Raw genomic sequence first — 23,336 nt, 5'->3', positions numbered from 1 at the left:
AAACAAGTAAAAGCAAATGAACTTCTCATGAGTACCAGGTGCTTTTGTTATCTTTTTCCAGTTATAATAGATGGCACAGCATGGAGTATTATCTACTTCATTTTGCTCAAGGCATAGTATGAAAGACAATTTGCCAGACAATATAGCACAAGCCCTCGGAGCCAAACGTGTTAAAAGTTAATGTCATGCTTGAAGCCATGAGTAGAAAAGATGTTGTGTATTGTGTACTGATCACATGGCTTTTCGTGAAGCATTTGTTTGGTTTTTGGTTTTATGTTCCCATTCTTAATATGGCCGATTTACTTTAACATTCAATGGTCAAACAGATTTGCATATCTTTACTTAATCGGACCAGAGTTGATTTCTAGTAGGTCTCTCTCTCTCAATTCAATTCAATTCAAAATTGCTTTATTGGCATGACTGTAAAGATACAATATTACCAAAGCTTAGTATACATGTCCAAAAAGATAAAAATAATAATATAATAACATCACAGTAATAGAATGGAATACTATAACATCTTAGAAGTATTAAACTGTAACACATTATAACGTGTGAGCACGTGATACCACAGTCTTTAACTTACATAAAAACACACATACATACTAAGGATCACTGTGGTGGACAGTAGGGTAACACACTGAGGTCAGACACAACACACACGTTCAGCTGCTGTCTCTCAAGCTGTGGCACATCCACACGTGTCTCGCAGCCAGTGCTGCTGTCTGTCCCTCTCCTAATACTATCTTTATTTGTTCTGTTTCACTAATGGCTGTAAAGTTCTTTATTAAGTTGGTGAATTTGTTGAAGTAGAGGTTTCTTATGGATATGTATTTCTGACAGTGAAGGAGGAAATGTGTCTCTGTCTCGATCTCTCCTGTCTGACAGTGAGCACACACCTTTTGCTCTCTGGGTAACCAGCTCTTTCTGTGTCCTGCCCATCTCGATGTCTATGGCTTGATGTGTTAGCTTGGACTTGGTTTGGTTAGGTTTCTTCTTTGCTTTGTATCTCTGACACTCTGGAGATAACCTTCCAATTCATAATTTGATTTTAGAGTTCGATAGAATTGTAATTTACTTTGTGTTTTAGTTTCTTGATCCAGTCTCTCTCTCTCTCTCTCTCTCTCTCTCTCTGTAATTTACTTTGTGTTTTACACGAAAGCTTGAAAAATGGCAGCCTGCAGTGAAGCACAAAAAAAAAAAGAAAAAGAAAGAAAGAAAAGCATGCTTGGACACGGGCCACTTGGTTATGTAGACTTGCCTTTGGCATAGCAGAACATTTAAGCAATATTACTTACAAATCAACAACCACAACTAGTTCATTAAGCAACTCCCATGCTTACATGCTGCCATCTAGTGGAAATATGTAAGTATTTTTCACTTGTTTACATGTTTTTTTTTTTTATTTTTTTTTTTAAATCATACCTTTCAACATTTGGGTCCCAAAATACGGGAGACGGGGGTGGGGCAAAAGTAACAATTATTATATTATATTAATTTGAACAATTATTATCAAACAATTATTTAAACTGCGTGTTTTCTGCGTATAAAGAAGGGTCGTTTTTGGCTTTGGACTAAAATAAAAAATAGAAGAGCTTATTGAAAAATGCTAATTCATTCTCTCTTCATTCTTTCGCTTTTCGTCAGGAATATAGAGTCTGAGAACGTGATGTCAGCAACGCAATGCATTTTGGGACTTGGGGGACACGGACGCTGCTGAATGTACTGTATTGAATTGTTAATTGACGGTTTTTGTTTGCTTGTACAGTTAAAAAAATATGTTACAATGGTGAAAGCTTGTTGTGTAATTAACTGCCATACTCGCACTCATGAACGGCATGGGAAAAGAATTTCAAACGGAGTGCGATTTTTCAGCTTTCCCGCCTGGAAACAGCACCTTGGATCTCAGGTCTCTGAGTTAACAAAGCGGCGTCGCATGGCTTGGTTAGCGGCAGTAAGAAGGAAAACCATCACCTTCAACAATATTTCCCGAAAACACGCTTGTTTGTTCACGCCATCTTCACAAAGGTAAGTTATAAACAAAACACGTTTAACTTTTGTTGTTGTATTTTTTTTTTTTTTTACCACTAGCAATGGAGTTGTTGTTACACCGCAAACTTTATTAGCTTAACTTTATTTTTGTCAGGGTTGTCACTTTGGTCTGGTTTATTCTTGGTTATGTGACAGAGCCCTGACACTGGTGTATATTGTTTTTGTGTGAACGTGCGTGCGCTCTCCTCTGTGTGTTTAAATTTTCATTTCCTCACCATACGCTCTTGTCTCGTTTTCGTTGGTTGTGTTCTCGTGTCTGCTGTTTTATTGTTTTGCTTTGCTTTGCTTTATTATTCAATAAAGCCCTTTGCTTTCTGTTTGAGTCCTTCCCTCATCTTTACCCACAATCTTGATAATCGCTGGTAACTGGCTGAATAACTACATAACCAATAAAATAATTGTATCTTTTATTTTTAGGCAAACCAGCCTATGAAATGCTGGAGTGTGATCCTGACTGGGTGCCATCGTTGCATCTCGGGCACAAAGAAGTTAAAGCAACGCACTCTGGGCGGTTTAAAACCGGAGTATAAGGAGACTGCAAGCTGTCACAGGGGATAATGCTGCACCTGCACCACTACATGTAGCTGGCCAGATGGATGAAACTGCAACAGCAAATGATGCCTCACAAATTGGACGACACAGGCTCAAATAACAACGTTGCAGAACAGCAGGAATGCCATCTTTGTAGCTGCAGGCGTGGTGAAATTAACCGTTTGTTGGAGGAGAACAGGAGACTGAAGGAAGAGCTAGCCCAAAAGAGAATGGATGAGGATTCTTTTAAAGGTGATGATGCTAAGGTGAAGTACTAAACTGGGCTTCCATGTCTTGCGCTTCTGATGGGTGTGCTGACACAGCTTCTTCCCTGCCTGCCACAGACTGGCCGAAAACTCTCACCTTTTCAAATGCTCCTTTCAACACTTATGCGCCTCAGGCTGAATCTCCCAATTCAGCACATTGCATACCTCTTCTCTGTGGATCGTAAGACTGTGTCCACCACATTCAGAGATACCATAGTTACAATGGTTTAGACATCTCAAACCCTTGGTGCACTGGCCGGAGACACACTGCTTACACGCCACCATGCCACATCAGTTTGTAGAGGCTTTTGGCAATCGAGTAGCAGCAGTTTATTGTGGACTGCTTTGAAATTCGCATTGAAAGAGCATCAAATCTCAAAGCTAGAGCACAGACATTTTCCCACTACAAACACCATCACACCCTAAAGTACCTCATTGGCATTACACCACGAGGCTCTATCTCTTTCATTTCCCAAGGTTGGGGAGGTCGTGTCAGTGACAAACATGTGACTGAGAATAGTGGCCTTCTTAATAAACTATTACCTGGAGACTTGGTGTTGGCAGATCGTGGATTTGACATCAGAGACAGTGTTGGACTCGTGTGTGCAGAAGTGAAAATACCTGCATTCACAAGAGGACGCAGCCAGCTGGATGCAAAAGATGTGGAGGAAACACGCCGGATAGCTCACCTCAGGGTCCATGTGGAGAGGGTGATTGGATGTGTACGCACAAAGTACACCATACTGAATGGAATTGTACCAGTCAGCATGGTACTCCCATGTCAAGGTGAAGACATGACGTTCCTGGACAAGATAGTGACTGTATGCTGTGCCCTGACTAATATGTGCCCCAGCGTTGTCATGAAACCATAAACTATGGCTGTCAAATTATTTGACCACAATTAATCACATCCAAAAAAATCAAAGTTTGGTGTTTATCAATGTTTGTGTACTGTGTATATCTAAGTGTGTATATATATAAATACACATGCATGCGTGTATAAATAAGAAATATTAATGTGTATATACTGTATACACACACATGTAAATATGTAAACACGCATATCCTGCATTATTAGTGTTATGCATATTGCATACCACCTGTTACAATAATAAACAGTGAAATTGATTAATTTTGTATCGCTTTGTTTGTGCATCATAACACACTGACGTAAATGTGTACAGTTTATAGCGAGGTTATTCAAATCTTACCCTCGAGGGCCAGTGCACTGCAGAGTTTAGCTCCAACCCTGATCAAACACACCTGAGCATGCTAATCAGTGTCTTCAGGATCGTTAGAAAATCACAGGTAGGTGAGAGGGTTGGAGCTAAACTCTGCAGTGCACTGGCCCTCGAGGGTAAGATTTGAATAACCCTGGTTTACAGTAACGCATATAAAACAGGTAAAGGGGCAGTGTAAAACAAAAGATAATTAGGTAAACAAGTATCAAGACCACATGTAAGGCAATAAGTAAAAAATTAAATAGAAAAAAACAATTATTTAATTTATACATTAAGTGCACTTGTAGTGCTAATACAAAAGGAGTAACGTGTAACAACAGTCTAACCTTCAAGTATCAAGAAAAGATAATGCAATAAGTTGAAGTTAAATGGAAAAAACAATTAAATTTAGAGGTTCAGTGCAAGTGTAGTGCAAATACAACAGGTGTAAAATGTAAGTATAACCTTAAAGTATAAAGAACATTGATAGTAAAAAGTTAAATAGAAAAACAATTAAAGTTAGAAGTTCAGTGTAACTGTTGTGCAAATACAACAGGTGTAACATGTAATAGTATAATCTTTAATTATCAAGAACATAATGCAATAAGTGGAAAAAAAGGTAAATAGACAATTATTAAAACTAATTAATTCAAGACAACTATAAGTACAAAAACACACACTCCAACGTGTCAGTGTGTACAGGAGGTACAAAGCCATGACTCAGTTTCTGAAGGTGCCTGACTGAGTCCCACACAGCTGAGGTGGAACCACTGGACTACACAATTCTCATTGTCACAAGCCACCATGTCATCTAGATCTTCAGGCCCTTTGCAAATGCACCAGAGTCTTTGCACGTTCTCACATGTATGTGTTCTTGTTCTTTTTGTGCGAGATGGCTGTAACTCTGTTGAAACAGGTGTCTTTGTGGAGGCTTGTTGAGTATAGTAACAAGAAACAAGCTCAGGTAGAGAAACTTTGTGGAAGAACTCCTGTGCCCTCTTTAGAAGTGTTGTCCAGTAGTCTGCATCTGGTAAGACCCGAACCACAACACAGTCTTTCTCTGTCCACACAACAAAGTCACAAAACTGTGATCCAGTAACGAAGATCTGTGTTTGTACTTGGCTGTAGTACATGTGTGTCTGTTTCAAGTGTAACTTCCCATCAGTTACCTGGAGACAGAAAGTGCTGTCATCTGCAAAAGCCTGCAGGATGGAGTTGTTGCGGTGCTTAAATGTGCATTTGATTTCCAGACAGCCTTTCCCACAACATGTGCAGTGAATGAGGCCATCAGGTGATGCCCCAACCTCAGGAAATAATGGATTTATGATAAATCCACATTGATCCACTTTTTAGGTTTGTGTGGTGAGGTGCTGCCATTGTGACATAGACCTGCCTTGCTGTTCCTTCATTGTCTATCCCCCATCTGATGGCAGCTGATGTTGCTGTTTTTTTTTGGGATAACACACTATTGACACAGTTGATGTGGCTGGTTTCTCAACACTAGAGGACATAACGGCATGCATATTGGAAGCTGTTATTCTTCCTGCTCTTGATGTGTACCAGACAGATGATCGATGTTGCAGTCTCGTCTGAGCTTCAATTGCAGCTGCCTGTGTCTCTGTTACTGCTACCAGGTGTGTGAGGGTGTTGCAATGCTGGAACAGGACGGGTAGATCGCATCCATCCTTTCCTGGGTCACGAAGATGCTGTAGGGACTTTGGCAATACATGTGGCTTAACTGGGTCGATATAATGATGGTAATACTCCTCCATCCCCAGAAAGACAAACGGCCTTGCTGTGAGTGTGCAAAATCTGAAGCAGGGGGTGACAGGTCTGAAAGTGTGGGCTCATGTGCACAATGATTCGTGGAGCCTAAATGAGTACGTATCCCTGAAATTCTGCTCTCTCCACTGATGCACTTGTCAAGTGCCATTCTCTTAGCTGCACCAGTGGTGAATCCCTGAAATTCTGCTACTTCTGCTTGGACCTTATCACACGTTAGCGGGCATCATCCAGTAAGCTGGAACATCAGTGACAGTCTTGGTCCCCCGTATCCGAACTGCTGCTGCTTCGATTTTAAAAAGGAGAGCCCCAACATGTGTGCAAGACTCTGCTATGCCAGCTATGCATGTGCAGTGTGCACACTCTACTTGGCCACTGGAGCTGAGGATTACCCATGGCTTGAGTGGAGGTTCATTAAGGCGTTGAGAGTGCAAAACCTATTATATATAGAAAATACTAAGGTAAGTACAAAATGAATGATTAACAAGACAAATATCTCAAATCATGTTATATGAATAAGGCCTCACACTAGACACACACACACACACACACAAACAGTGAACACACCCACCAGTGCTGTGCAATTAATCGCATGCGCATCTCATCAGTAAAGCCGGTTCCATGATTTGTAGTAAATCTTCATTACCTGCTTTCAGAGGGAGCGGCATTTACTACACAGAGCCACAGTTCCCTGACAATTAGGCATTATTGCGTTCATTACTGCAGATTGATTCCCATGTGATTAATTGCACAGCCCCGTGAACACACACACCCCGTGGGCAGCCAGCCAGAATCAAACTCAAGACTAACATATGCTGCTGATGTTAAGAGTGATAGAAATGTGTTTTATTACATAACGTACCTTTGTGCGAACAACCGTTTTCTGCTCGTTGACGCGGAAAATCTGAAGGTCCTGCACCCATCCATTTGTAAATTGCAAGTGGGATTCGAGAGATTTATAATTTTTTAAATTGATCAGATGTGTACGCACTGACACTACAAACAAGGTATGAAAATACATCGGGGAAGGTTACGTGCGGCAGCTCGTTAAGATCATCAGACCATTCTTTGTGTTCGTACGGATCGAGTTCGTTGATTGTCTTGATTTTTTCTAAGTACCGCAACTTTGCTTCCTTCTTGAGTTTTTCTTTATATGTAATCTTACACTTGTTCATTGTTCGGTCCATTGTTATTCCTACTTATTATCGCTGTGTACTAATATATTGACAGCTGACGAGCGTGTCCCCAAACATGGCCGCGACTACCCAGAATGCAATGCGCAGTGACGTAGTTTCCCAAGCTCTAAATTGTAATTGATTATCTATTATTTATTTCGCTTTTCGTCAAGAATCTGATTTTGCAACTTGCAGCGCTCATATTTAATCAATTAAACCATAGTCTTTTGATGTGCGAGCTATCTCAATTTTCATGTATATTTGTTGTTTTTTCACCGGAGCACCACCTGAGTCTTCTCCTCCTGTCCCGTTTCTATCCTTTCCTTCCAACGGTACTCGTCACTATTGTAGGTTGCCAAGTTGAGGAAACAAATGGTTTGAAACTTGTATGTGTCAATTGTGTGAGAAGGATGCGTTTCGTACAAGATCTGGCAACTGGGCAACCTTGGAATTTGTTGTCGTGATTATTCATGTAGCCTAAGGTTTGGGCCATACAAATTATGGGAGTTTTACCGGAGGCGAATATAGCAAAAATACGCCCAGTGGTATTTTTTTTATAGAAATATTAAAAATACGGGAGAAATACGGGAAAATATTTAAACGCAATGATAGCGGGATAGAATGGTAAAATACGGGAGAATCCCGGGAAACACGGGAGGGTTGACAGGTATGCCATTAAATAGTTTACATGTTTTTTTTGTTTTTTTTTTTTTTTGTGGTCCATATATGGATGCAATTAAATATGAATTGTATTTTTAATTATTTTTTAATGTTTATATTAGTTTAATTTATGTGTGCGCTATTTTTCCATTTTGACACCCAAAGAAACGGGGGGAAATCTTTCTGAAATAAAAGGCGTTTTGTTGAAGGGCCAGTGTTATTTTAGTATTATTAATATAATACAATAGTTTTTATTAATATTTTAAATTATTTATTATTATTATTGGGTCTTTATTGATCAGTTTTCATTTTAATTTTAGTTGTTTGTCATTTTATTTATTTGTTTATTACTATTTAGGTTGAATTTTTTGCTATTTTAGATTTAGTTCAGTTTTCATTTAATTCCAGTAGTTTTAGTGCTTCAGCTTAAACCTATTTCATTGTATTACTTTTAATCTAATATTTATATTTTATTTCTGCTTTATTACACATTTTGAGTAACACTGAAGAATGAGAAAGAACAATACATTTTTTTTTTTTAAACGGAAACGTACGCAGTCAGTTTTGTCCCTCTACGGACACTGTAGCTTTATGTTCATTTGACGTCAGACTGACCGGTGATTTTCAAATACGAGCGCGTATTTCAGCATCTCTGAAGTTCTTCTTATCTAATGTAATTGAAATTGTTTACATTATCTATATAAGTCATATTACGCATTATGAATTGACGTTTGATATTGAGTATAGCGTGATTAGACTTGTTTGTAACGTTTGTCTTACGGATTGTAACAATGCAAGTAAAAAAAAAAAATGAAAATCTTTTATTGTTTAATTTTAGAGAAATGGAGGCCAACAAAGAATCACCTAGTGCCTTTAAAACGCCTTGCAAGCCTGCAAAAGTGAAAAATCCAGGTAAAGTGATCTTTAAACGTCTGATGCTATGATTACAATACACGTTACATTGACTTTCTCATTATCAAGATGTTCTAACGTCCCATCTTGAACAAAATATTGCCTTTTTTTTCTGGAAAACATTAAAATAGTTAATTAACTTAAATGTATTGTTTTATTAGTCAGTGCATGTGGGACCCCGGTCACCATTCCTGCCTCTCCTTTCATGAAGAAGCTCGGCTGTGGGACTGGAGTCAACGTCTTTCTCATGAACAGGTAACTTACATACATATATTTGATGCATGTTTGCACTACCTACCGCATTATAGTGTCATGAAAAAAGTTGAAACATCTATGCCACTATTTACATCAGGATGGGTAAGCACACTCATTCACCGTGGGCCATTAAGAAGATCAACAGCAAGTGTGCAAAAAGTCAAATGACAATTTATCAGAAGCGTCTGTGTGAGGAGGCAAAGATCTTAAAAGACCTTCATCACCCCAATATTGTTGGTAAATATGTCTTTAAAATATCACATTTTAATGTAATGGTAAATGTGAAGATTATAAGACAAACATCAATTTAAATGAATGATTTCCTGTATGTTTCAGGCTTCAGAGCTTTTACCACAGCGAAGGACGGCTCTAAGTGTTTAGCGATGGAGTACGGTGGAGAGCAGTCTCTGAATGACCTCATTGAGAGGAGAAGAGAGGAGGGTCTGCAGGCATTTCCAGTGGCCACTATTGAAAAAGTGGCTCTTCATGTCGCACGTGGTTTACAGGTGTGGTTGTGAAATCAGATATTTGTAAATTTACTGTTACAGCTTTCTCCCATCTTTAAATATTGTAGTTATTACGTAATCTCGTGCTTCTACTTCTGTGTTTTGTCTTATTTCTTCAGTACCTGCACAATGAGAAAAAGCTTTTGCATGGAGACATGAAATCATGCAACGTTGTCATCAAGGGCGACTTTGAAAGCATCAAAATCTGTGATGTTGGTGTGTCACTGCCACTGGATGAAAACATGCAGGGTATGAAAGGATTTAAGATATCAGCATTATTTTCCCTTGCTTTAATCATATTCTTTTACTTTAGGTTTTCTTTTTTCTTCTTTTTTTTCATTTTGAATGATGGCCCATCAGTTGAGAAGTACTCTATTAATCCTATGAAATCTGACATATGAAATAATAGTCTGAAGAATCTGTTGCATATGTGTTTTTTTTTTGAGTGTCATATTTGATACAGCGGACTTTTATGTACAGTTTCAGATATTTATATGGCTAAAAAGAAATTCTGGTAGCTTGTAATGTAAATCAGTGAGATCGTTATAACAGACTGCTTACATAAAATGCATATAAATATAAATAGTATCAGAACTACTCTGTATCTCCCAGTAATATGTCTAAGGATGATCTTTAAATGCTTATTTTTGATTAAAGCTTTGAATTTATTCTTGGGGGCTAAGCATTTAGCTAAATGCAATAGTCAAAATGATGTGTGGATAATCAAGATAAACAATTTAGTAAGTGTTCATCTTGAAATATTAATAACAATATAAAATGTATTCTTATATGAAAATCAGAAAAGGTTTCACAGCAAAAAGGCACATGCACCATGACCTGAAGGTTGATCATTTTTAGAATGATACTAAAAGGCATTTAACTTTGTAAAGTATTAACTATCAGACAGTAGAAGGGGTGTAGTATGTTGTGTACAACATGCTTGTCAGTGTTGTGATGTTTCGAGTCTTTTCTTCAGTGAGCGATCCAAAGGCCCACTACATTGGGACAGAGCCGTGGAATCCTAAGGAAGCTTTGGAGGATGGAGTTATCTCAGACAAAGCTGATATCTTTGCGTATGGACTCACACTGTGGGAGATGATGACACTTGCTGTTCCTCACCTGGAGATGCTGGACACTGAGGGTGATGATGATGGTAAAATGACTATTTTATCCTAAGCTTATTTTGAATATATTTGGCAATTTTCACACTTTTCCATGATTTAATTTGATTTAAAGGGATACTCCATCCCAAAATAAAAATTTTGTCATTATTCACTTAACCCCATGTCGTCCCAAACCTGTAAAAGCTTTGTTCGTCTTCCAAACACAATTTAAGATATTCTGGATGAAAAGCGGAAGGTTTGAGACTGTCCCATAGACTGCCAAATAAATAACAGTGTCCAGGAAAGTATGAAAAGCATCATCAGAATAAACCATCTGTCATCAGTGATTCAACTGTAACGTTGTACTATTGGACATACTTACAGTTAGCACTACACATTTTACGCAATATGTTTTGCCCAACAATTCTTCTCCTCTGTGTCTCTCCAAATCAGCGTAGCGCTCTTCTGAATCAGCCGCACTACAAGGATACGTTTTTTACATGTATTTACGCTTTGGTTTGTAAGCAAACAGCGATTCATAACGTTAAGGTTGAATCACTGATGGCAGATGGAGTATTCTGATGATGCTTTTCATACTTTCCTGGACCTTGACAGTGTTATTTATTTGGCAGTCTATGGGACAGTCTCAAACCTTCCGCTTTTCATCCAAAATATCTTAAATTGTGTTCCAAAGACGAACAAAGTTTGGGTTTGGGACGACATGGGGGTAAGTGATTAATTAAAAAAAATTTTTTGGTTTTTGGTTGGTTTAAAGATTTAATTTATTTTTTCTTTTTTGTTAGATTTTTATTTCTGTTTTGTTTTTTTTGATGAAGATGCGTATTATGAGAGACTGGGAACCCGTCCGGCTTTGGACGCAGCCACTCTCGGAGGGGCTTATCAGAGGATGGTGGAGCTCTTCTGTCTCTGTACAGAAGAAGACCCCCATAAAAGACCCTCTGCAGCTCACATTGTTCAGGTGCTGGAGTCAAACACCCAGCTTTGTGACAAAAGCAGTGAGGTCATTATAGTTGATTAAATGTTCACTGTTAAATATATTGTATGTTTGCTGGGTCTAGTTACTGTTTTGTCTATAATTTTACTTTGTGAGCTGGTGCTTTTTCACGTTGTAAATACTTTTCTGTTGAGGATTTAGTCATGTTACATATGTTCTTATGTACTCTGTTGATCTATTCAGACATTCTAGATACTGTACTTGTCAGTGCAATTTGAATTCAAATCTGTTTTTGAACCATGTTCTTTGTGTGTAAAATCAGCACACATGCTAAATGAATGACTCTGAATTTTTGGATGGATGGAAGTTTTTTTTTTTCCCTCTCGCAAAGGGCAAGTTCTCAAAGACTATATTGACTAAAATCACAAAATAGCTGAGTATAATGAGTAATTTATATTCAACATGAAAATTTCCATTTGAAGTTAGCGTGCCCTGTTGTATTACCTGCTAGTCTATTCTAAACTAAAGGTTTTCAAAGATTCGTGATGCCATGGATGCATTTATTTACTTTCTGTTGTGAACGAACGTATAAGAATAAACAAAGTATACAGTAATTTAATATGTTTCTCATATTTTTTTCCAGACTCACTTGCACCCTCTGGATCAGAGTTTAAAAACCTCTGCTCTAAACTTTAAACATTTTGCTATTTCTTTTCAAATGACCGAATGGAAATTTTTATGTGCAGAGTAATTAAAACTATTTGGAATATTTGAATTTCACACAAGACTAAATCAAATTAACAACTCAAACCAAAAGATTCATTATAAACTGAAAACTTAAGTAGAGATCATTAACCTAAGCTCTACACTTTATTAAAAGTTTATGGAAATGGTATTCATCAATTACACATATATAATGGGCAACCCTCTTAAAAATACCATATGTGAATCATTTCAAAGATTCTTGAAACTCACTATGACAGACAGATTTACACAAAGACAATACCAAAAATATGAAGTACAATTTATTTAAAAATATGTACAAAAGCAAGAAGCATGTTCAAATGAAATGTCTTGTTCATTTAACAACTTCAAGGAAAACATACAGAGTCTAATTTTCCAAACAGGAACATGTAAGCCACGTTAGTTAACGGTTTAACAGAGCTTGCATTTGTGCTAATGTAAAGTGTCTTAAACATGAATTCATGAACTCACTTTCAAAGACAATCCATCAATCTTTGCACAACAGTAAAACATGGATTTTCTCCTGAACAAATCTGGAACACTACATGATATTAGACTGAACTTCATTTGAACATCTAACAATTTTTTATCTATTAAAAACTTATAAAAGCATTCACAAATGCAATCATACTAAAACCTACACGAAACGTTTTTCTTTAACTGATGAAGTTGTACACCAGAAATGTTGGCGTCTCGCAGTACTTCGTAGCAAACAGCTTTCCTTCTGGTGTAGGGTCAGAGAAGGCGATTTCCTCTTTGGTCAGGTGGCTCCCGTACATGAAAGTAGTCCTGAATCAGTAAGAAACTATTTTATATACAGAAGCAAACTCCCACTATAATTTTTTTTTTTTAAATGTTAAAGTACCTGACAGTGTCCAGAAGGCGAGTGGCGATGCCCTTCCTCCTCATCAGACTGAAAACCCAGATGCGACTGACACCACAGATGGCTTGTTCCGGCACTGTAGAGCAGCACCAGGCTCTGTGGTGCTCCATGAAATCCTCCTTGCTCATGTCTTTGGCTTGCTCTTGCTGTTCCAGCACCCGAAAACCCTAATTGATATCAGGTATGATGAGAGTTTAGCAAGACCAGTTCAGGGTTTCTGCAGGTTTTTTGATGGTAATTGTTTTTTTTTTTTTTTTTTTTTTTTTTTTTACACAAATTTAGCTCAAGGCTTGAATAGCTCTGCTCCTAACCACTAGAATATCACACTGCTTAATTATTATTTTTGTCTTGTTTTCTAGTACAAATGTCTAAAGATTCTTAAATCTACATTTACTTGAGAAGCAAAATGAAAATAGTTTTGTGTTTGAGAAACTGATAAAAATTAAGTTCTTGTTTTCTAGTACAAAAGAACAAATATCTGCCAACTTAATTCAGTTCAAATTCATTCAAATTTCTGAAAATAGTTTTGTGTTTTTGAATCTGATGTAAATTTATTTTGATTTAATTATGTTTAGTTGTTTTGTTTTTTTGGGGAAAAAAAATACTGAGGATTATTATTATTATTTTGCAATGTATGTAGCATTTAATGCCATGACATTTCTGCTCAGATTTGAAACCTTTTTAGTCCTAAACTTGTGGAAGGGGTAACCTAAAACCCTTTAAGACCACAGAAACACTGTCAACTGTACTTTATAGCTCAGAATGGCAGTGATACTGAACTGAAGTCAAATGGTAGAATTATTTTGTTAAACACTCACCTGTCTAATATTTTCAGCCACCAGACATCCCACCACCATCCTGTCGCTGTTAATGAACAGGTAGGTTTTAGCTGAGCTCGGGCTACTGAGGGTGATCTGCTGAAAGCCCAGTTCACTGTCTGCAATCCGTCTCACGTCCTCTGCCTGAAACAAAGCAGCATAGGTTAGGACATGCTGGAGGTTTCGCTGGACAGTGTTTAAACTATAACCAATCACTGCCAGCATACCTTTTTTGTGGCATACTTAGGATCATCAGGAAGAACGAGAATAATCTTTCCATCCCAGAACTCTGCCACAACCCTCTCTTTTTTCCAGCCCTAGAAACATACAAAATTATGTGAAATTGCAATATTTTTTCCAGCAGAATTGCTCAGCTGCATTGATAAAAAAAAAATTATGACGGCTCACCACAAACTTAATGGTGTCCAAGAAGCGCTGATGGAACTGCGTGTGCTGGAAGTTGTCCTCTGGACTATCTGTACTGTACAGCATCCCACAGGACCCACACGTGGTGGCGCCGAACTGCTTCTGACCAGCATCCTAATATACCGGACACATTAGGTGAAAAAGAACTACCAGTTTATTTCTCTCCAACAGTACTCACAATGTGGCCTTATGTCTCACGTGGGACGAAGAGGATTAATAAAAAAATTAAAAAAAATAAAAACTCACAATGATAAGCTGGTTATCTGTTTGCTTTTTCATCTCTCTTCTCAAGGCAGTTCTCTCTTTGGCCTTCAGAGCAGAAGTACCAGTCAGTGCAGAAGGAGTGCTAGTGTTCAGCGGTGGTGACAAAACCCCTTTTTTCTGAGATCTAAAACAAAGATAAGAACAACTGATGAGGATCAAACAAGACACTTTACGTGGTCATGACATAACTGATAGACTGAATATAACCTGGCAGGCACACAACACAATGTCATTAGGTTATTCTATAACATTAGCCTTATGCAGCTAAGCTTTTGAAACTTTATACATTTTTTACAGTAACCAGGACTGCTTTTTTCTGTGACCATGCTCCCCCCACTTCCTCAGTGTGACATATAATTTTGCCACAGCTGCATTAGGAATAAATGAGTATATGCCTGTCTTACCTCTTAGTGCCAAAGATGGGATAGACAGATGACTCTCTGAAAAGGGAGCAATAAAAATAAATTACAAAACGTTAAAAAAATCAGATATTGTTTTGCTTTAAAAACTGTATTTATAAAAAATAATTTAACAAATTATCTAAGATAAACTGATCAAATTAGAAAGTAAGAAAAATAATATATAATAAAAATTACTTGTTTATAAAATAAAATATATTTTTGTTTTTATAGATAATTAGTTGATGTTTTATACCTTCATCAAGAGAGCTGTTGTGATCTGGTGGTGGTATGTCACTCACATCAAACACCGAATCTGTTTTTGCCGGTGAGTCCTGGAAAACATTTTCAGTTTGAGAAAAAGATGATAAAAGCTTTACATAGTTACTAGCAGAAAATTCAACAGTTCAATATCACCTGGCTACCAGCTTCAGTGGATCTGTTGGGACTAATGGATCTCCTCAAAACCACCTTTAACTCTTTGGTAATACCATGCATATGTGCCAGGACATGAGGAGACATCTGCTCGGGGCTCAACATCACTTGCACTGACTCGCTGTCCTCAGCAACTTTATCAGCGGTAACTTTAATTGTGTTGTCTGCACTCAGGTGCTTTTTTAAGAAGATGGCACGGCGGACTGGGGAACGTTCTCCTGGTGCTGTCTGCGCTTCCTTCTCCTTTGTGGGTTTCTCATAGGTTGAGGGTTGTTTAGGCTTTGTGTTCTGTGCAGATCTTTTGAACATTGAAGTGGGCTTTTTTCCAGTGCCGAAGAAAGCTGCTCCTACAACCAGCTTGGGTTTACTCTTGGATTTCATACTGCTAAATGAAATCGGGGCCACCATGGCCCTCAACGACTGATCTGTTTGCGTGTCAGAGGGACTTTTCCCTTTGGGTTTCGCGATAAAGTAACCTTTTAGGTTAGACTGAGGACCTGTGGCACTGCCTTTCATTTGGACCTTCCTCACTGGCTTTTTAACAGGATTCCCAGCATTCAAAGGGAGATGTGGTGGTTCTTTGCTAGGGACTGATGGTGGTGACTTGGTTTCCTTTAACAGCTTCCTTTCCAGAGGTGTGAGATAAAGAGGTTTCTGCTTGCTGTAGAAGGATCCCGCTCCCAATACAGTTTTTCGTGGCGAGATTTGTTTTGGAGGAGATTTTAGCGAAGAGGTCCTCGGGATCTTCTTAGGTGTACTGAGAATCTTTTGGGGTGATGCCAGCGAGATGGGAATATTCTCTTTTTGTCGAGTGGCTCTTCTTGGAGAGTTTCTCAGGCTTGTTATTTGTTTCTTAGATGGGTTACTGTGGTGGGTTTAAACAAAACGGAAATAAATTGTTTACTATCTGTGTCATAAGAGCAAAGTACATTTCATTATCTAATATCTAACAAAATGACATCACATACCTCTCAGCATCTGGAGAGCCATGTTTTCTTTTTCGGGATAACATCTTCAAATCACCTGAAATGAGCAGACAGGGAATCAACATGACAAGAACCTCCTATAGGACGGCAGATTGTGCATTTCTGGAACATTCTGATATTTTTCTGTAATATAATTTTGCTTCCACTTATCATATGAGGACTGTGGTGAAAAAGTAGTAACTTACAATGATCAAATTTAGTAAACAAAAATCGACAAAATTCATAATTTGCGTCAGTAGACAGTGAAAATAACTTACTCGGTGACTTTAAACTGAGAGATTCAAAAGAATCAAACGTTATGTGTTTTCATGTCAAGCTTATTGCTATGATAACGATACATGTAGTTTGGCTCATAGGTAGAATATAGAACATAATTTTCAATACAAATCATTAATTTATACCGCAGCTATTTTCTAGGCGCCAATTAGTTGACAACAAACAACATCTCGTTAAAAATACGCGCAAGATCCCACAGTCAACACAAACCTCGTTCTAATACTGACAATGTAACAATATATGAAGTAGTTCACATACCAGGTCAAATAAATCCGATTCTATTTTTGATTCGGTGTGGAAACACCTGGACAAAATAATCGCGGCAAATATCTCCCTTCTCCCGCGGTCTGTTTTGAACAACGCGCCAAAGTCAACTGTGGCGCACACGGAAACGGAACAACGACTGTGTATGACTTCCGGTTAAGTGCGATTCATCTCTACGAATCGGTTCTTTCGAACAGTTTGTTTCAAAGAACCGGTTCAACAAACTGAGCGCTCCGATTCAGATTGTTGTAGCCATTCAGTTCCCACAAAAAAGTAATTTAGAATCTAAATACTTAATAATTTGGGTAAACATTAAAAAAGTTTCTTATTTATCAGAACCCACGGAAGTATTTGCTGATGTGAGCACAGTTCGGAACTTCGGAACGAATTGTTCAAACCTGAATCGTTTAGTAACAATCGTTTCAACCGAGATGTGATTCAAATAAATGATTCCTTCACCGAGAATCACGTGGTTGGAGCGCTGCTTGTTCCTGTTGTGGTCGGAATAGATGGAGCACATGACATGTGTCTCTGAAGCAGATTATTACCTCTGATGTGCTCGATGTTTTATTAAATACATAATAGCGAGACCATTGAAAGGTTGCGTCTTTGCTTAAAAGGATGGTGTTTTACTTTAAAAGCGCCGGTGAGTAGTGACTTGCGTGCTTCCTGTGCTCATGCAAAACAGTGTTTATGTTGTCCATAAAGACAGTTTAAATACGAAACAATTATAATGCTAATAATAATACAACATGGAACAAAAAGAAAGATGATCAAAACTGCAATATACTGTAACTTGACATTTTGAGATGGTGTGTCTTCAGATAAGTAACAAGAATAAACAAACAAACAAAAACTGCTTTTTAAAAAGTTGCAATGCATGCTTCTCTTGTACAGTTGTCTCACCGCCCTATACCATCTATATGGGCAAAGATAAATATGAAAGTAAGTACTGAATTCCTTGTAAATAATATTTTTTCAGCACCCTCACCCTGTGCTTGTCAGAACATCAATAACTTTTTGTTTTTCAACAGATGAAGATCTTATAAAATATGGATGGCCTGAAGATATTTGGTGAGAAAAAAAAATTTTTTTTGGTGCTTGCCACCACAAATGAATTATTATTTTTTAGTTTTGCTCTGCTGTGAAATATTAGTTTAATATATTAGTGCAGTGAAAGCCTCTTGTGTTCCAGGTTCCACGTGGACAAGCTCTCATCTGCCCATGTATATCTAAGAATGCCCAAGGTATCATATTTTTAACCTACAGTTTTATTTATAATATTTCTGTGTCAACATTTATTATGTTCTCAATTAAAGGGTACAACGATAGAAGACATACCAAAAGAAGTCTTGATTGACTGTACTCAGCTGGTCAAAAACAACAGCATTCAAGGTATGCTTCTTTACAAGAAACATAAGCATTGATAATAATGCTATTTAAGGAATTTTCTATAATGTATTTTTATTTATAGGTTGCAAAATGAACAATATTAATGTTGTCTACACACCATGGGGCAATCTCAAAAAAACAGCAGACATGGATGTCGGGCAGATAGGCTTCCATCGGCAGAAGGAGGTATGAGGAGAGATAAACTATGATTTTGTTCACACTGCAGCCAATTCTGATCCAAAACTTTTATTAGGATGCATCAGCTTGAAATTACAGAAATTAAACCAATCGGAGTAAGTTAGTAAAAATACCTTTTACTGCCTGTCTGAAGAAAGTCTGTGTGATTCTAAGGTGCTCAGGCATTACTATCGTACTTTGAAATCTTCTAAATAATTGTGAATTCTGTGTAAATATCCATGCACTATACAATATCAACAGGTGAAAATTGTGGCAGTAGAAAAGAAAATCAACGAAATCATCAACAGACTAGAGAAAACACAAGAGGAGCGCTATCCTGATCTTGCTGCTGAGAAGGAGTCCCGGGACAGAGAGGAAAGAAGCGAGAAAAAGGCTCAATTACAAGAGCAGAAGAAAAAGGAGAAGGAAGAAATGAAGATGAAAAAAGAGATGGAAGAATTAAGGTGCTGCATGTTGTTAAAATGTTGAGCATATTATGCATTTCATAACCTCAACATAAACAATTAAAGGGATAGTTCACCTTCAGTTGCTGGTCCTCACTGACTTCCATAGTATGGAAAAAAAAACTAAGACTAGCAACTAAAGGTGAACTATCCCTTTAATTTTTTTTTAAATACACTGGCGTCCAAAGGTTTGAGACCACTAGTGTAAATATGTTTATTTCGCATTTTCCAACTCAAAAAAATGTCATGACAAATTATATTATCAGCATAACAGTTTAGGCTGATCATATAAGTGAGTGAATATTCTGTTTTTATGTGTTTGTGTATATATATATATATATATATATATATATACATATATATATATACATATACATATATACATATATATATTCTATTTGTTAAATCACTCTTTTTGCTCCATATTATGCAATATTTTCAAAGTGGTCTCAGACTGTAGATGCATAAATGATAACTATAATAAAAAATAACCTTAGTTAGTACATCAGAATCTGTCCTTGAGAAAATATTTACAGGTACAGGCATCCTTTTTGTGTAATGTTTTTGGGTAAATGTTTACTTTTTGTGTAATCCTTTGAGAAAATATTTACAGGTACAGGCAGAAAATATTTACAGGTACAGGCATCCTTTTTGTGTACTTACTTGTAACATCTGTTTTCCTGTAGGAATTATTCATTTATAGTTTAGTGTTATGAAGTGAACTGGCACAAATTCTTTTATGACATGATATGATCATTTTTTCTGCAGGATGGCTATGATTCAGATGACTTCATGTAAAGTAAAGGAATGAATCTGCGATTAATAAGACCCAACATCTTCCCCCACAATATCTTAGTTGTCAAAGGAAGGGAAGACATCAGAAATGAGCCATCAGTAAGAAACAGTACTTGTGCCTATAAAGCACAATGCCAGGACTGTTCTATAGCATTTGTTTTTGTCATTCCTTTGAAAATATAAATGCAATATGTAAAGTATGTAAAAATGAACTGACAAGATAGATCAGATTGCCAATTTAAACCAGAAGAATTGAAAGATCTCTGCTGGTTCTGTATTTTACACAGTATTGTTGTTGATGTTTTTGGATGAATTAAAGATACTCACTGTGGAGATATGTTAATGGATGTGTACACTAAGACCTTTAGGGTATTTGTGCTTGTAAATGATAACCCTTTTTGGAGTGATACCATTGAAAGACATGCCTAAACTTTGGTGATGTCCTAAACTAAATAAATCTTTGACTTTCTCAGTTCACGTCTGTTGTTGTACATTTCTTAAATCATATAAATACTCATTTTAAAATAATTAAAGCTGTTTACAGAACTGAAATACATAATATTGCTTTGTTTAAGCTTTCAATAGTAAAATATTGTTACTGACCAGTCAAATTGGCGATCTCGTCCATTCAATCTGAGGAGAAATAAGTTGCTTTAGTTGACTTAAATGTCAATTGGTAATAATATCCACTAGATGGCAGCATTTTATCGAACAAATAATTTGTTGGTAAAAGACATCCACAATAGGATACAAAACCTGCTCTGAAACCATTTAAAAAGAACACAGTGATTAAGATCCTCAAACTAAAGATTGCACCAGCTGTTTCGTTACATTTATTTCTTTTATGAGATTTTATCAATGCTTACTAAAATTGCTAATCTAAAGGTCTACAGTTTGAAACCCTGATTTGTGATTTTGCCATGTTCTACTAAGAAACATTAAATGTATTTTTATTAAAAAAAAATAAAAAAAATACACACACACACACACACACATATATATATACATATATATATATACATATACATATACATACATATACATATACATATACATATACATATATATACATACATATATATATATATATATATATATATAAAATTTAAATAACCAGAAGTATTTTTATTTTATACCTTAAAATAAAACCCATCCAAATCAATTTATTGGTACAATAATATCATTGACAATGTTATGTTGTGGCTGAATGATCAGAAATTGAGTTTTTAAGAGTCTGAAAGCAGCTGACAGACCACATCCTCCTAAAGAGCTAACACACTTGTTGCGGTACAGAGAGACACACAAAAAAAGAAGTTATTCTGCAAAGGCAGCGTCTCCTGTCCAAGCCTGAGCTGGAAAATATGACCTTGGACTGCCACCTCAGATGTCCTTCACTGGCGGGATGTTTCTGGTTTGTTTATAGGAAAGATTCAGTCACACTCTTTTCAAGCCAGTGGCACTGCACTATTATAATACAGACCTTTCCAGGAACTCATTTATAAAAAGCGAGTCTTGTATTAAAACAAATTGGATTTAAACTTGGAGTTACATTGTCTGAATGATTAAATCATACTGTCATGCTCGTGGCACATAAATTTTACTTGTGGAGACAAGTAAATACACTGCAAATTAATCAAAATAACAGATTAATTCAATAATGGCACACCATTCAAAGTTGTTTGTCAGAGCTGTTTGAGTCTGGCTTGCATATGTCCTGATTCATTTCCCTTATGCCAGTGATTTCAAAAAATCTTTTTCCATGAAACCTTTTCAGAAGCAGCAAGGATCCATGTCCCTACACCCTTAAAAATAAATGTTCTTTATTAGCATATATTTGTAATTTTACCAATACTTACTAAAATTTGATAATCTAATGATCCATGATTTGTGATTATGCAACGTTCCACCAAGAAACATTACATTTTAATTTATAAAAGTTTATAAAATTTAAATCACTATGCCAGAATTATTTTATTTTATTTCATTTCATTTCAAATAAGACCCAATTGCATCCGTACGCCCAGATAAAGGTTCGTTACTGGCATCTATAATTCCATGAAGAAATTTAAAAATCCATGGAAATATATTAAAAACAGTAGAAATGGTTCTCTATAGTGGATTAAGGTTTTTCACCCTAAGAACAAAATGGTTATTTTAAGAACTGTTCACTGAAAGGTTCTTTGAACCAATCAGAAATGGTTCTTCTTAGGCACTAATGCAAAAACCCTTTTTTGGAGACATACACAGTACTGTTCCATGGCTGAAGTTAGCATCAACAAGACAGAGAAAACTTCCTTAAACCTTAACAAACCAATAGTCTGCCGTCACAGTTAGCTTAGACCTCCACTGGATGTCTGGGGCCCTGCCACACATAACCTGTCTGCTCCATTAACCTCATGTTTAGAACAAAAAGTCTCTCTAGATGCAGCTGTGGGGCACAAACCAGACCCTGTCAGCTATACTTCACATCTTCACTGGCCATTAGCACACACTGCGGCCAAAACTGCTGGCAGGGACCACACACACACGCATTCATACTGACAGAGCGGGGATAAAGAGGCAGGAAAGCAGTGAGAAGTGTGGACCGCTGCACAAAATGAAAAGGGATGTGCTTCAGTTGTCTCCTGAACCGGCCGGGCCAGCTGGAGCCTTTAACAAAAGCAAACAAGGTCATAAAGTAGGTGCGGAGAAGAACAGGCCTGGAGATGAGCCACTGTGATGTGAGGCAATATGGAGGACACATGGGGCTGATTGAACAGTTCCCGCACTGTCGGGGAATGAGAAGACCTCAAACAATGAGATAAAGTGCTGCTTTCTGAACCGCTGGGAAAAACAACAGAAACAGTCAAAGGGTCAGGATTATGAAGTGCTAACTTCATTTGTAAAGAAAGTGGAGACATCATTTCAGTATGTTCAGGCCTTCTCGTTATTGTATTGTATATGTGGTACCACTTTCTTTCAAAAAAAATTTAGCAAATTATTTCAGGACTTGCTCTTTTTTTTGGAAAGAAATTAATATTTTATGCAGCAAGGGTGCATTAAAAGTGACAGTAAAGACTTTCACATTGTTACAAAAAAAAATATATTAAATATGCTGTTCTTTTGAACTTTCCATTCATCAATGAATTATGAAAAAAGTTTCATAGTTTTCACAAATCAGCATATTATGATAACTGAACGATCACAAGTCACTGAAGACTGGAGTAATGGCTGCTGATAATTCAGGTTTGCCATCACAGGAATACATTACATTTTAAGATATAATGAAATAGAAAACAGTTATTTAAAATTGTAATATTTCACTATATTTCCGATCAAATAAATGCAGCCTATAGCAGAACAGGTTTCTTTTAAAAACATCAAAAATCTAACAGACCCCTACACTCTTACTGATAGTTTAAGTTTAGTTTAATTGCAATTTAATTGCAGTCATGGTAATTGGTGTATATTTTGAAATTATATTACAGTAATAGCTGACTAATTTTACTATTTTCATTAGACCTAAAAACTATCCAAAGGTAAAGTTTGGCTCATATCATATGAAAAAAAAGTAAACATTTTAAAACAACAAGAAAAACAAACAATTATTTTCATTGT

General features: G+C 36.8%; 3 protein-coding genes and 1 pseudogene across 3 annotated transcripts; 3 read left to right on the top strand and 1 right to left on the bottom strand.

The window, feature by feature from the left end:
- The first annotated feature begins 2,669 nt into the window (after positions 1-2,669).
- On the top strand, positions 2,670-3,770 carry LOC122149062 (annotated as a pseudogene).
- A 4,452-nt stretch (positions 3,771-8,222) lies between these two features.
- On the top strand, positions 8,223-11,770 carry LOC109084511 (lymphokine-activated killer T-cell-originated protein kinase homolog). Its single transcript, XM_042778096.1, has 8 exons — positions 8,223-8,359; positions 8,525-8,598; positions 8,760-8,853; positions 8,951-9,090; positions 9,190-9,359; positions 9,479-9,608; positions 10,336-10,512; positions 11,266-11,770. Exons 2-8 carry the CDS (start codon positions 8,529-8,531, stop codon positions 11,499-11,501), a joined length of 1,017 nt encoding a protein of 338 aa, XP_042634030.1. The 5' UTR covers positions 8,223-8,359; positions 8,525-8,528; the 3' UTR covers positions 11,502-11,770.
- Positions 11,771-12,422: 652 nt separating this feature from the next.
- LOC109084498 (N-acetyltransferase ESCO2-like) lies at positions 12,423-17,056 on the bottom strand. The gene is made up of 11 exons (XM_042778095.1): positions 16,906-17,056; positions 16,354-16,408; positions 15,368-16,250; positions 15,207-15,285; positions 14,957-14,990; positions 14,535-14,676; positions 14,271-14,402; positions 14,090-14,179; positions 13,863-14,006; positions 13,027-13,211; positions 12,423-12,950 (listed from the first exon to the last, which is right to left on the bottom strand). The coding sequence occupies exons 2-11, from the start codon at positions 16,395-16,397 to the stop codon at positions 12,818-12,820; spliced, it is 1,866 nt and encodes a 621-aa protein (XP_042634029.1). The 5' UTR covers positions 16,398-16,408; positions 16,906-17,056; the 3' UTR covers positions 12,423-12,817.
- Positions 17,057-17,368: 312 nt separating this feature from the next.
- On the top strand, positions 17,369-19,742 carry LOC109084506 (coiled-coil domain-containing protein 25). Its single transcript, XM_042778339.1, has 9 exons — positions 17,369-17,557; positions 17,809-17,856; positions 17,946-17,985; positions 18,107-18,158; positions 18,231-18,306; positions 18,386-18,489; positions 18,742-18,944; positions 19,631-19,646; positions 19,713-19,742. The coding sequence occupies exons 1-9, from the start codon at positions 17,533-17,535 to the stop codon at positions 19,740-19,742; spliced, it is 594 nt and encodes a 197-aa protein (XP_042634273.1). The 5' UTR covers positions 17,369-17,532.
- The last annotated feature ends 3,594 nt before the right edge of the window (positions 19,743-23,336 follow it).

Source organism: Cyprinus carpio, chromosome A20, assembly GCF_018340385.1.
Source record: "Cyprinus carpio isolate SPL01 chromosome A20, ASM1834038v1, whole genome shotgun sequence".
In the NCBI taxonomy this organism is placed as follows: domain Eukaryota; kingdom Metazoa; phylum Chordata; class Actinopteri; order Cypriniformes; family Cyprinidae; genus Cyprinus; species Cyprinus carpio.
The sequence above is the reverse complement of the archived record's forward strand: the minus strand, read 5'-3'. Positions and strand labels throughout refer to the sequence as shown.

Excerpts from the sequence above, each read along its gene's own strand:
- LOC109084511 (XM_042778096.1), top strand. The coding sequence starts at position 8,529 with ATGGAGGCCAACAAAGAATCACCTAGTGCCTTTAAAACGCCTTGCAAG. Across the intron at positions 8,854-8,950 it reads AACGTCTTTCTCATGAACAG|GATGGGTAAGCACACTCATT; the intron begins GTAACTTACATA and ends TATTTACATCAG. Across the intron at positions 9,091-9,189 it reads TCATCACCCCAATATTGTTG|GCTTCAGAGCTTTTACCACA; the intron begins GTAAATATGTCT and ends TGTATGTTTCAG.
- LOC109084498 (XM_042778095.1), bottom strand. The coding sequence starts at position 16,397 with ATGTTATCCCGAAAAAGAAAACATGGCTCTCCAGATGCTGAGAG. Across the intron at positions 15,286-15,367 it reads CCACTGAAGCTGGTAGCCAG|GACTCACCGGCAAAAACAGA; the intron begins GTGATATTGAAC and ends AATGTTTTCCAG. Across the intron at positions 14,403-14,534 it reads CAGATAACCAGCTTATCATT|GATGCTGGTCAGAAGCAGTT; the intron begins GTGAGTTTTTAT and ends CCGGTATATTAG.
- LOC109084506 (XM_042778339.1), top strand. The coding sequence starts at position 17,533 with ATGGTGTTTTACTTTAAAAGCGCCG. Across the intron at positions 17,558-17,808 it reads GTTTTACTTTAAAAGCGCCG|TTGTCTCACCGCCCTATACC; the intron begins GTGAGTAGTGAC and ends TCTCTTGTACAG. Across the intron at positions 18,490-18,741 it reads GCTTCCATCGGCAGAAGGAG|GTGAAAATTGTGGCAGTAGA; the intron begins GTATGAGGAGAG and ends CAATATCAACAG.